A 13,943-nucleotide genomic window follows, 5' to 3' on the forward strand; every position below is an offset into this window, starting at 1 on the left:
TGACGTAAAACCGTTGTCAAGGATGCCAGCAGGTGTTGCTTCCTCTACACAGATGGAATTTAAGATGCCATTTGCTTGCAGTTTTTTACTGTGATGTAAGTAATAGAGGTAACTTGAAAATACCCAAGGAGACGTAATTAAGTAAAGCGATTATCTTTCAATAAAAACAACCTACGCGGAAGAACGACTTGCTCCAACCATAGCGAGTGGTTCACAAATAGCAAGGTTTCACTTAAACAACGATGAGTTTTTATTTATGCGGCCTAATCGCATATTGAATAACCAGTATCACTACTATTTCTCAGTTTCGAGCTGAGGCTAAAAAAAAAAAAAGTTGTTCTACTTTCGCATGTGAAACCTGAAACCTGTATAAAAACCTATCTTCAGAAATTAGTATAACGTGCACTTATTTTATGGAAAATGTTATTACAACAATAACCTTCTCGGAAACCATCTATTACCCGAAGGAAAGGAGATGAATAATTATTAACGAACTTAGAGTTTAACGCTGTCACTTTACATTACCAAAAGAAAAGCAATTCTTAGACTCGATCCGCTCTTTGTATTAACAAGAAACGTTCACAACATTGCGGAAATGAGAGTTTTGCCATTTGAACAGCAAAATAATTAGGGTGAATTTCTCATTCTGGGAACATCCCCCAGGCTAAGCCATGTCTCTGCAATATCCTTTCTTTCAGGAGTGCTAGTTTTGCAAGGTTCGCAGGAGAGCTACTGTAAAGTTTGGAAGGTAGCAGACGAGGTACTGGCAGAAGTCAAGCTGTGAGGACGGGGGGTGAGTCGTGCTTGGGTAGCTCAGATCGTAGAGCACTTTCCCGCGAAAGGCAAAGGTCCCGAGGTCTAGTTTCGGTCCGGCACACACTTTTAATCTGCCAGGAAGTTTCAGGGTGAATATTATTCTACACTCCGTAAAGGAACAGTCACAGAGTTCAGCTGCATGTATTATGGAGAAAATTCAGCGAAATAACAGATGATGGCTGAAATAGAGAGAATAAAGAACGTTGTTTGCTGACTGCAAGATAAAAGTTCCTGGAAAAGAGAGCAATGTTATAGAATATATTTTCTGTGTTAGAAAACCGTTTTGGAAACATTTGTTTGAGGTGAACCTTATGTTCAAGTGAAACATGGGCAACAAACAGTAGAGGCAAGAAAAGAGCCTAAGATTTGGAGAAGTTGTACTAGAAGAACCCAGAACATTAGGGGGATAGACTGAATAATAGATACTGAGAAAATGAATTGAATTTGGAGAAAATATCTCTATGTCACATCATTACACACAATGTTTACTATTACTTTTCGTGGCAGGTTATCTCTAGGTCCAAACTCTGTTTTTCCCTTTATCTCTTTTCGCGTTATCAAGTAGAAAAACAGATTTGATTCTCTAATGCGTTTTTTAACTCCGTCGGAACAGGCCTCGGAAGGCTAAACGGTACCGACCGGCCGCTGTGTCATCCTCAGTCGATAGGCGTAGCTGGATACGGATATGGAGGGGAATGTGGTCATCACACTTGTCTGCCGGCCGGTGTCAGCTTTCGTGATCGGAACTGCTACTTCTCAGTCAAGTAGGTCCCAAATCGGCCTCACAAGGGCTGAGTGCACTCCGCTATCCAGGCCCGCCCATCTAACCGCTAGCCAAGCCCGAAAGCGCTTAATTTCAGTATTCTGACCGGACCCTGCTCTAAACTCGTAGTGAACTTCAAAAACGTTTTCCTGCACATCTTCAAATAATCCGTTGAAAAAACTTTGTTGTATGTGATGGACTTCCATGACACTAAACTGTCAGTAACAGCTCAGTGTATTAATTTTCTTTCGCGTGACAAAAGAGTTACAGTAAAAAAAAAAAAAAAAAAAAAAAAAAATTGAGCAGCTTTTGTAGAGCGTTTCGTCCAAAATTTAGCTTCATTATTTAAAGTAGTCATTCCGACATAACTTATGGACAGTTTAATCTTCCTGTTAGACAGCTCAGTTACATTCTTAGCGCTGCAGTACCTCCATGGAGATGCGTAATCTACGGTGGTTCTCAAGAATCGTGATAGCTTGTTTTCTGCCTACAAACACACAGAGACACAAGATGATTTCGGATAATTACTTTAAGAAATACAGTAACCAACGAAGTGGGTGACTGCTATTTTTTCCATGCGTGCGAATTGGAATGTAATGTCTCCCAATTTTTTTTGTATAAAAACTCTTAAAGCCTTCTAAATAAAACAAACTCCAATCCCTTCTACAATTTTATTCTTCATTTCAACATAATTATTTCTCAACATGGCCACCCTGGAGACGAGAGCGTTCTGGCAACTAGAGACCAGTTTGTTGATACCGTCACTGTAGAACGTTTTGATTTTGTTCACGAAGCCACAACAGCATCTCTGCTTGCACCGCTTCATCACTAATGAAGGCCTAGAACGTGCTCTTTAAGTTTTCGAAACACTGCGAGCTTTGTCACTTACACTGAACTTAGCATAAACGTTTCCTTCATTACGAACAAGAGCAACCTAATGTAGCACATTGCTAAAATAGATACAGCCATCACCGCACAGAGATTTTATTTCTCTAAGGATTTCAGTTGGGGGCACGAATTCTGCTGTCAGAAACTCGCTTACGTCACGCTGTTTCTCGTGCTCCGACATACTAGCGTTACACACCGCCATGTTACAAGCTACAATTCGGTGCCCTTTACCGGCAGAGGGTTGTGATTTGCGGCAGCGATGTGAGAAAGTCGACCGACTAATATAAGTGGCATGGAATACATCGAACAGAACAAAAAATTCAGAGGAATTACTTTCCAGCACGGACTCCCATTCGAAATTTAATCCTCTGCCATTAGGCACATCCAGAGTTATCATGTATAAATTTATTATTTAGTTAGATTATATAATGGTAAGACAGAGCTTAAAACCATGTTTTCAGTTACTAAACATTTAAAAGACTAGATGTGGAATCTGGCTGTAACGATTTGCTATGTGAAGAAATTTCCAGAACAGAGATAATCAAGGGCGTGAGGGATGGATTACTTGAAAGAACAAATTGTTGTTGAAGGTTTCAAAGGATCGTTAGATAACGATTGGCAGAAGAGGGAATCGAATGCAATGGAATAAGACTGGGTAGCATTGACGGATAGAACATTGAAGGCAGTCGACAATCAAAAGGGCAAACAGACATCCTTGAATAACACACTAGATATTGAATCTTACTGATGTAAGGAAACAAAGAATTACTTAAAATGAACCTGGCAAACGGGTGTAGAGGTGATTAAAAATTGGCTGCCAGAAAGTGAACAATTGAAAGATAAAATTTCAAAGCAGTTGAAGTCTGTAGGACTATTCCGAAGATAGATGCCGCTCTTGGGTAGTTTAAAGACACCTTTTAAGAAATGAGCAACAAGTGTATGAATTCCAAGAGCTCAGATAGCAAGCCAGTACTAAATAAAAGCGGGCCGTTGTGGACGAGCGGTTCTAGGGGCGACAGTCCGGAACCGCGCGACCGCTACGGTCGCTGGTTCGAATCCTGCCGGGGGCATGGATGTGTGCGATGTCCTTAGTTTAGTTAGGTTTAAGTAGTTCTAGGTTCTAGGGGACTGATAACCTCAGATGTAAAGTCCCATAGTGCTCAGAGCCATTTGAACCGTTGGAACTAAATAAAAACGAAAGCTGAAGGATAGAAGGAATATAACAAAGGTCTGTACAAGAGCAACAAATTTTGAAGACAGTGTTACAGAAGGGGATGGAAAGGGAAGCGGAAGTAGTTGAGATGGGAGATACAACACAATGAGAACAATCTGACAGAGCAGTGAAAGACATAAGTCAAAACAAGTCAGCTGGAGTAAACGACATTTACTCGAGATTATTGAGACCCTTGAGAGCATGAAGTATGGAAAAACTGTTCCACCTCACCCGAATGTTATACGAAGTACTCACATACTTTGAAGAAGAATGTAATTTTTCCAGTTCCATAGAAGGCAGGTACTGATAAGTATTAATATTACAGAACCACCAGTTTAATCAGTTACCGTTGTACAATACCGAAATCAACTGTTTACAGGGGAATGGAGAGACTGGTAGAAGCCGATCTTGGGGAAGGTCATTTTGTCTTCCGGAGAACTGTGCAAACACGAGAAGCAGTAAGGACTCTACATATTATTTTGGAAGATATAATGAAGAAGAACAAACCTACGTTTATAAAATTTGTAGATGTAGAGAAAGCTATTAACAGTGTGAACTGGAATAGACTCTTTGAAATTATGAAGGTAGCAGGGATAAAAATACAGGAGACAGAGTTGTAGGTTACCACTAATGTTAACCAATCTGTACAAAAAATATTAGGAGAATTACAGCAGAGGGAGGAGAAACAGTACAATGAAGTTTGCAGATATTGTAATTCCTTTAGAGACGGCCAAGGAGTTGGAAGATTTGTTAAAAGGATAGGTAGTGACTTCAAAACAGGTTGTAAGCTAAACATTAATAAAAGTGGTAATGGACTGTAGTAGCATTAAATGAGGCAATGCTGAGGGAATTAAATTAGGAAATGACAAAAAGTAGTACGAGATATTTGCTATGTGGGCAGCAAAACAAATGATAATGGCTGGAGTAGAGAGTGTTAAAAACCTAGACTGCTAACAGCAAGAAAGTCGTTTCCGAGAAAAAATGTATATTATTAACATGATGTATAAAATTAAATGTTGGAAAATCTATTCTGAAAAGTTTTGTCGGGTGTGTAGCCTTGTACGAAAGTGGAACGTGGACCATAGACGGCCTGGACAAGAAAAGAGTAGAAACTTTTACAGTGGTACTATAAAGGAATGTAGATAATTAGATAGGTCAGTTGACTAAAGACAAGGTACTGGATCGTCTGTCGAGAAAAAAAATGTATGGCACATCTTGACTAAAAAAAGGGATTACTCGATAGGAAACATCTGCATGAAACTAGGAATTCTCAGTATAGTAAAGGAGTGATGTGCAGGAGAGAGAAAATTGTAGATGGGGACCAACGTTGACCTTAGAAGAACTCAGGCGGCAATATCCATGCAAAGATGAAGAACTCGGCACAGGACAGACTAGCTTGGAGACTGTACCAAAACTGTCTTCGCAGTGACACCATCACAACAACAACAACAACAACATAATTCAGGACAGAAAGAGGGTTAGCATCCGTCGAAATATCGTGTATCCTTTTAATGCAGATCTAGATTTCAGCTGACAGTGCAGTTGTTCTGAGCGTTAGAGGTAGTCATGTAGACTCAACGTAATTGTAACAACATATATGTTAATATAACTTGGGCATGTACCAGCATTATTCACGTTAATTTGCGTTTGGGATGCTCTATCACGCCTCACGCTTATCTTTATTCTTTGCAGAGCCATTGTCTGTAAATTATCTCGTTCCACACTAATAGAAAATGTGTAAATGAACTATGATAAAAAGTGCCACCACACTCTGCTTTACATGTACACTTGCTTCCATTTGCACGCTAATGTCTGCTGGCTCCCAAATTTGATTTACTTGCTGCTACGACTGTCACATGAATTATTCATGCTTCCACGAGCTCGACTAATTCTAAAACAAAATTTCTCACATCTCTTTATTATATTGCAATCCTTCTGTAAGACTGATCGAGAGGGTAAAAATAATTCCGTTTTGTACTTTGCATGCTTCAGTGTTTTCCAGCCGTTTCTCGTTGGTGAAATTAAAATCCGGAGACGTGTACTGGTTCGTCACAGACTTTAAAGTGTACCGGTCTATCGAATATTTAAATTTCATTGCATGTTAATTACATGGCGGTTTAAACTTATATGGGCGGTTTGCACCAATATCATTTAGTACCGTTGCATCTCCTTTGATGTTATCCCCGTCCACTCATTCATTTCATTTCATTGTGGTTAATTCATTGCGTAATAATTAAAATGGTTGCTCACAGAAGTTCTCTGGATCGCAATATGTTTATTATTCCTTCTTATGTGATACGGAATATTAAACACATTGCGATCTACACACATTATTCGTGAAAGTACTAAGAATCATCACCAGCCTCGTAAAGATCAGTCTTACGTAAGTATAAAACTGATTTTAGCATTTCCGCAAACAAATATTCAGTCATGATTTGTTTCGTGAATTTCACGGTAGTCAGATTAGCAATTGTTGGCCGCGGCAGTGATATAAATGGACAATATAATAGCAAAATCTGTCTGTTGTCTTTTCGATAACGTTTTTCTATGCTAGTGTGTATTACGAAGTCACAGCTTCATCATCAGGGTTTCAATCTTTATACAAAGAGTGGAAGCGGGAAACGTTCTAAATGCCATTTTTTTGCAGCGCTCGTTTTCAGTGCTACTGTGTTCTCGGTACTCTGGTGCGTATCTCTAGACGTGTTGCGAGTGCCAGATCACGGAGAAAGTACTGTATTTTAGACATTCAGTGCTAGATGGGGCATGATATTTGTGCCAAACAGTACTTCCCAATGGAGTTCCAAGCGCCATGCGTCGGGGTACCCTTTATTTAGCCTGGCGTAGTTTGAAGAGATAACTTACAAGCTTTTGGCGAGTAGGCTCAGCTTTTTGAGCTGAGTCAGAGATTTTTCAATTGGAGAGTAACGGAGAAGGGTGAGCAAAGCCTTTGTTCCGTAAGATTAACACAAACATGTTGAGTTAGCTGAAGCTATGAGCCACTTCCATGTAATTCTAAAGCATACCACTAACTTCTTTGATTTTAAGGATGCTGCTGACACGTTGTTGTTAATTCAGGCGTGTAAGATTTCTAAATGTAGTATGATTAAAGAGACCCACACTCATCCATCTCAAATAACTGTATGAAAATTCTTACTGTGCCACTGAAAAATGGAAACTTGTCAATGAATCCAAAGGAGGACAAGCCGTGGCAGATCTATACCATGAAGTACTTCATCTGAAAGACCAGCCATGTTTATCAGTGGCACAACAGAAAGACCCGGTGATCTTGCCATTTCTTCTTCAACAGACAGTTTAACGGGAATGGAGTAAAAAACAGAATTAAATGCTGAGAGAATTTTGTTCTTGAATTTGACAATGTTATTCTCTCGTATAAAATTTAAAAGGAATGATAAAAGTTTTTTGTTGACGACAATTCTACTAATTAAAATTTTGCTGCATTTCTGTACGTGTACTATCTCAAGTAAAAACCTGGACGCTCTGTATTAATGGCACTTAAATAAAAAACTTGGCAAGGTCAATTTTCTGGTATGACAGTTAGAACGTCCTGTAATTTTCCTCAGTATTTTTTTCAGTGATAAGGTGGGGAGTGTAATTGTGTAGTGTTAGATTACCCTCCCAGTTTTTTTTCGATAGAAATGAGTTATGTATAAAAAGAGATACATTGCTGTTTGATTCTCATGACAAATTTCGGTTCTGGCATGTAGAAACTTTTCTATTTCCGTTCCGCATATCAAAAAAATTAGGAGCAATTACAAAATTCTTCATATCTTCTTGTGCAACTCTGTATGTATATCACTCTAATTCCACGAATTATAATTACTAATGCACTACAGTTCCTACAGATTCGCATTTCTGGCAAGATGACATGGCAATAAAGATCTTCAGATACCGACTGATGAATTGATGATTAAGCTGCAAATTTGAAATGTATTTTGGCGTAGTGAAAACGTTATGGGAAGACAGTAGAGAGATATTATTACCAAGTTTTCCATTTGTTTCGTGGAAAACAAAATCAGTTTTTACCATCCTTTCGACGACGACGTAATTACACCTAAACCCAGTTTGGAGAGGATGAGGAAGAAAGTCGGCCTCCTATTATCAAAGGAATTTACCAAAATGACGAAATCATGAAGCTTCATGACTTGGCGGATATTTGAACCGCTCTGCTCCCAATAGCGTGTCCAGCGTCTTAATTACTGTGCCATTTCACGTAATAATCTCGTGATTAGATGTACTTTTTGTTCTGTAGACCCGTAGTGAAGAGATACCCAAGAATGTGAAACACATCATGAAACAAAAACATGCGTTGCATATTTACAAAAAAAAATGTGATATATTAACGTTCCTTCCTCAGTTTCTAAATGAAATGGCTCTTACGGTTGGAAATTAGAAAAAAAGCTGAAACATATTTTCAGTTAATAAGCATTAATAAACTCACAGGAAGCATGTACATATACAATATACTGAGGTAAGTGTGGTAATTAACTGGTTATTATAGCCAAGCATCATCAAACAGAAAAATACTTAAAACAATTATTTACGTGGATCACATTGATATTTATTGCAACGATTGTATCATCTGCAAACAAAACGAACTTAGCATCTGACAGTATTTACGATGAACGGTTATTAATATAAGCAAGAAGAATTAAGGGTCCTAAGATGGAACCTTGTGGCACACCAACCGAATTAGTTCCCAGGTGCATCACACCTGATATCTTAATACAGGACTATTATCAGCTAATGTGAATACAGCTTTTCCTTCTTGTTTCCCAGAAAAGGATGAGTAATAGTTACTAAGGCAGCCACTTTAGAAGTAGAATGTAAATCGTTTAAGACAGCGTGACCCCTTTAAGTTGTGGATAGCGACTGATGAGCAGGTACAGGAGCAAGTAGTGACGGAGTTACTCACCCATCGCGAGTGGTGTTTCGCCAACAACTGATGCCGTGAGGCGATGTGGAGCCGCTTATACGGCGCGGGGGATTCAGGCACCTGATAAGAATTGCACTGAGTGTTAAAACAGCCAGCATGCCTTATCTGTGTTATTCGCTGCTCACGCAGTCAAGACGAGTCGCCGCTGTCGTGAATGAACATCTCTATAATCAAGCTGCGTAGAAAGGGCGTTCCCCTTGTAAAGCGTTATCCTGCAGTCTTACGAAGCAGCAAAGTCAGTTACAAGCTTTGATTCCTCATAGACCAATAGAGGTTTTAGTTTGCGCCTTTTTGTATTTTTTGAAATTTCTGTAAAAGGCGAAAATTTTAAGGTACAGACAAAATAAATAACGTATATTTTTTTGTTTCATCATGCGTAAATTTTTCAATGTGTTCGTTTTCATTCCTGATTTTAGCAAGAGGATATTTTGAGAGCCCCATAGATTCACATTGATAATCGAGGCCTTTCACTATTATAGCTATGCTGTCATATGATTTTCTTGTGTGTGAGAAATACGTAAATTTCATTTGTTCTAAATAGTGATATGTTATCCTTATGTGCCACCTAGTCATATGGAGCCATGTATTGAATTTGTTACTATTTGTTTAGTTTATGCGCTACCGCAGAATACTGGGGCTATTCTTAAATTAACTTTCGGCTCACTAAAAAAAGAGATAATGGATAAAAATTTTGTATATCGCCTTGACTTACGTATTGATATTACCTCTCTACCCAGCTCTTTTCTTCTTCTTTAGTGTATCTCTCTTCTGAGAGGTGTCCCGCTCTGAGCACCTTTCTTCATCTGTATGTAATTTGTAAGTTTTCTGCTTTAAACTTTCCTATCTGCGTGAACGTGTAAGTGTAACTTTTCAGCTTGTGCCTTTATACTCGTGCTAACGTTTCAAACAAGAATTTTTTTAATTCAGCTTCTCAGTCAGACCTGCAGACTTTAATCTGACTCTTTACGTAAAGTAACTTTATGCTCACTAGTGGCTGTACTTGTACTGCTTATCGAGCTTCTGTGTTTAAAGTACTTACCTACATTATTGCGCAAATGAAATTCAATCCTTATCAATCCAATACATCTAACATATCACCGGTGAATAAACTCAATATTTACAGCTGTAATGCAAAATACTTAGACAGCCATAGAATTAAATGACATGTGAATCTATACCGTATGACTTATTGTTTCACTGAACGAATATTGAACAGACAATCACTTTTTCTAAGTACGCAAAACAATAACCAATTGGGACCATAATAATCGGTTTACCTGTGCGACATAGGACAGCTGAAGTAGACCTTGCAACAGCATGTCACTACTCCGAGCTGAAATACATCACTCTGCTTTGTCATTGCTTACATAAATCTTGTCGTGTCCAGTGCCAAAGCCTTACGCGTCAGCATAACACACAGTTAACAGTTGCATCTCGCGAACTGCAATGTGAGTCCGAATTAGTCCATTTTAAAACTGTGAAACAAGAAGTTGGATGTGGAGTTTCAGCGTCGAATTATTTGAAAACTAATTGTATTTTATGTTTGTATTCATTAGAAGAACATTGGACATTGTTATTAACAAATTATCATTTGGAAATAAAAAGTAAATTTACGAAGTTAGCTCTTTAGACAAGACTTTCATGAAAATTATTTACGAAATTTATATCCAGCATTCAAAAATGAAACGGGATAAAGAGTGATGTAGTTCTTTCCTGCTTTCATTCACTTACGAGATACTGAAACAACAGTATTAAATAGTCAAACAACGAGTTACGAAAACTTTCTAAGTAAAACTGGAAATGGGCCCTAATTGCGACGTCCTGCTGTCTGCAAAGCTAGCACACGCAGAAAATTGCCTTCTTGAAGTATTCCAAATTACAGCGACAGCATTCTGTAATTACGGCTTCACATCAGTAACACTCATCCGCTTCCATCCACGTCCAACACGTAATTACACTCCTGGAAATGGAAAAAAGAACACATTGACACCGGTGTGTCAGACCCACCATTCTTGCTCCGGACACTGCGAGAGGGCTGTACAAGCAATGATCACACGCACGGCACAGCGGACACACCAGGCACCGCGGTGTTGGCCGTCAAATGGCGCTAGCTGCGCAGCATTTGTGCACCGCCGCCGTCAGTGTCAGCCAGTTTGCCGTGGCATACGGAGCTCCATCGCAGTCTTTAACACTGGTAGCACGCCGCGACAGCGTGGACGTGAACCGTATGTGCAGTTGACGGACTTTGAGCGAGGGCGTATAGTGGGCATGCGGGAGGCCGGGTGGACGTACCGCCGAATTGCTCAACACGTGGGGCGTGAGGTCTCCACAGTACATCGATGTTGTCGCCAGTGGTCGGCGGAAGGTGCACGTGCCCGTCGACCTGGGACCGGACCGCAGCGACGCACGGATGCACGCCAAGACCGTAGGATCCTACGCAGTGCCGTAGGGGACCGCACCGCCACTTCCCAGCAAATTAGGGACACTGTTGCTCCTGGGGTATCGGCGAGGACCATTCGCAACCGTCTCCATGAAGCTGGGCTACGGTCCCGCACACCGTTAGGCCGTCTTCTGCTCACGCCCCAACATCGTGCAGCCCGCCTCCAGTGGTGTCGCGACAGGCGTGAATGGAGGGACGAATGGAGACGTGTCGTCTTCAGCGATGAGAGTCGCTTCTACCTTGGTGCCAATGATGGTCGTATGCGTGTTTGGCGCCGTGCAGGTGAGCGCCACAATCAGGACTGCATATGACCGAGGCACACAGGGCCAACACCCGGCATCATGGTGTGGGGAGCGATCTCCTACACTGGCCGTACACCACTGGTGATCGTCGAGGGGACACTGAATAGTGCACGGTACATCCAAACCGTCATCGAACCCATCGTTCTACCATTCCTAGACCGGCAAGGGAACTTGCTGTTCCAACAGGACAATGCACGTCCGCATGTATCCCGTGCCACCCAACGTGCTCTAGAAGGTGTAAGTCAACTACCCTGGCCAGCAAGATCTCCGGATCTGTCCCCCATTGAGCATGTTTGGGACTGGATGAAGCGTCGTCTCACGCGGTCTGCACGTCCAGCACGAACGCTGGTCCAACTGAGGCGCCAGGTGGAAATGGCATGGCAAGCCGTTCCACAGGACTACATCCAGCATCTCTACGATCGTCTCCATGGGAGAATAGCAGCCTGCATTGCTGCGAAAGGTGGATATACACTGTACTAGTGCCGACATTGTGCATGCTCTGTTGCCTGTGTCTATGTGCCTGTGGTTCTGTCAGTGTGATCATGTGATGTATCTGACCCCAGGAATGTGTCAATAAAGTTTCCCCTTCCTGGGACAATGAATTCACAGTGTTCTTATTTCAATTTCCAGGAGTGTATTTCACGCGGACTGACACCATGACAACAACAAAAACTTTCGAACCATGATAGTCTCAGATAAAGCGTTTACTGTAGGCAATATCGCAGACAAAACTGCAGCACCTCTCAATGTAACAACCTTTCACGTTCATTCTCTTGTAACGTCGTCCACCACTTCTATTCTCTTCCACTGTACCAGCTTATTTATCTCTCCATCAAAACACAGTACCATCTGCTACTTCGGCCAGTTGTGGACAGCCGGCCGCGGTGGTCTAGCGGTTCTAGGCGCTCAGTCCGGAACCGCGCGACTGCTACGGTCGCAGGTTCGAATGCTGCCTCGGGCATGGATGTGTGTGATGTCCTTAGGTTAGTTAGGTTTAAGTAGTTCTAAGTTCTAGGGGACTGATGACCACAGATGTTAAGTCCGATAGTGCTCAGAGCCATTTGAACCATTTTTTAGTTGTGGACAGCATCTCTGAGTTGATCGTCGGCGTAAAGCACTGACAGCCAGCTAAGGCTTCATCTTGTGGAAGGGATGAAAGTCACTTGATGCCAAGTCCAATGTATGTTGAAATATCTCCCAGGGAAAAAGTCTGACACTATCCTTCTTTCGATTCGCATTATGGCGTCACGCATTGTCGTGAAGGAGGATAATTCTTTCGGTGATCATCCTGTTCCTTTCATTTCGTTTGTCCTTTAGATTGAGTTACACTTCAGAAAGTTCAGAAATTGTGAGCCGACATCTAGCAAACAACATGTTGCACAAGTTCATCAGTCACATCCCAATGTGTTCCTCAGTCACTTTCATCATGTAAATCTGTGAGATGTGCCTTTGATTTTGCAAGCCCTCACTCATAATCAATCCGCATACACACGACACTTTCGACGATGAGTAACAGCGGCTTTACCCCTTCTGCATTCAGGAAGCGAACGACAGTACGTACATTTCAACTAGTGTGTGATGCACCGTCTATTTCAAACGGTTGCTGCTTGCGCACTGACGAAGGAAACAGGGAGCTGAATGACGCAACATGAGATGCGAAGTATCCTTTTACAACCACCAAGGGCCATGAAGCTACAAGTATTTGTTGTTTTTAATAATCTGTCAGAAGTAATTTATGAACAACTGTCGAATATTGTGGCAGCATAATCTTTCTATTTTTTCTGCTTATGTTCCTTACCTCTGCAAGTTCCACAAACATGCTGTCGAGTTTTGGATGCTGAACACTATTACTCGCTCAGAAATATCTATAGTTAGCACCCAAATGAAGTGAGCTCTTAAAAAACTAACTTTTACATTGAAAATTCACAAATAAAGCCACAAAGTCCATACTAAACTGAAACGCACGTTTCTTCTGCAGCAACATCTAAATTGCACAAGGCACGTTACAGTGTGTGGCGGAAGGTACCTTTGGTACGACTGTCTTCGCACCCCCCCCTCTCCCCCTCCCCCCCTCCTTTCCTGTTTCATTCAGGAAGACTGCGTGAGAAGAACGATTGTCGATAAAGGTTGGTATGAGCTCTAACGTCTCTGATTTTCTCATCGTGATCATTTCGTGAGACGCATGCGGGAGGACCTAATATGTTTCCCAACGTTTCCTGAGAAGTAATCTCTTGTAATTTTTACAGTAAACCTCTCCGTGATGCACAACACCTCTCTTGTACCGTCTGCCACGGAACGTAAAAGTAGTTACTTCTCTGGATACAAAATTTTGTTAATTCTCTCTGTTTATATCTAGGCATGTAAAGAACTAAAAAAAGTTTTTTTTTTTCGAAACCCTATAGCTATCTCCCATTACAAAGCAGGAGTTTGAAATTTGGCTCAAAGGTGCCTAGAACCCTCGCTTTTAATGGTGCAAACACTTGGAGCCCTGCGACGTGGCCATCAGGCTCGGTGACATTTCAAACAGCAAGGCTGCAGCTCAACTCATGTGAGGTGGGTGAGTGTCG

The 13,943-nt window shown here is 41.2% G+C and overlaps 1 protein-coding gene across 1 annotated transcript in view; it reads right to left on the reverse strand.

The window, feature by feature from the left end:
* Positions 1-8,628, reverse strand: part of LOC126195027 (dipeptidase 1-like) — a 397,993-nt gene extending 389,365 nt beyond the window's left edge. The window contains exon 1 of the mRNA XM_049933467.1: positions 8,614-8,628. Within this exon, the coding sequence (XP_049789424.1) occupies positions 8,614-8,617 (4 nt within the window). The 5' untranslated portion in view covers positions 8,618-8,628. The remainder of the gene's footprint in view (positions 1-8,613) is intronic.
* Positions 8,629-13,943: the final 5,315 nt, after the last annotated feature.

Source organism: Schistocerca nitens, chromosome 7 (assembly GCF_023898315.1).
Source record: "Schistocerca nitens isolate TAMUIC-IGC-003100 chromosome 7, iqSchNite1.1, whole genome shotgun sequence".
In the NCBI taxonomy this organism is placed as follows: domain Eukaryota; kingdom Metazoa; phylum Arthropoda; class Insecta; order Orthoptera; family Acrididae; genus Schistocerca; species Schistocerca nitens.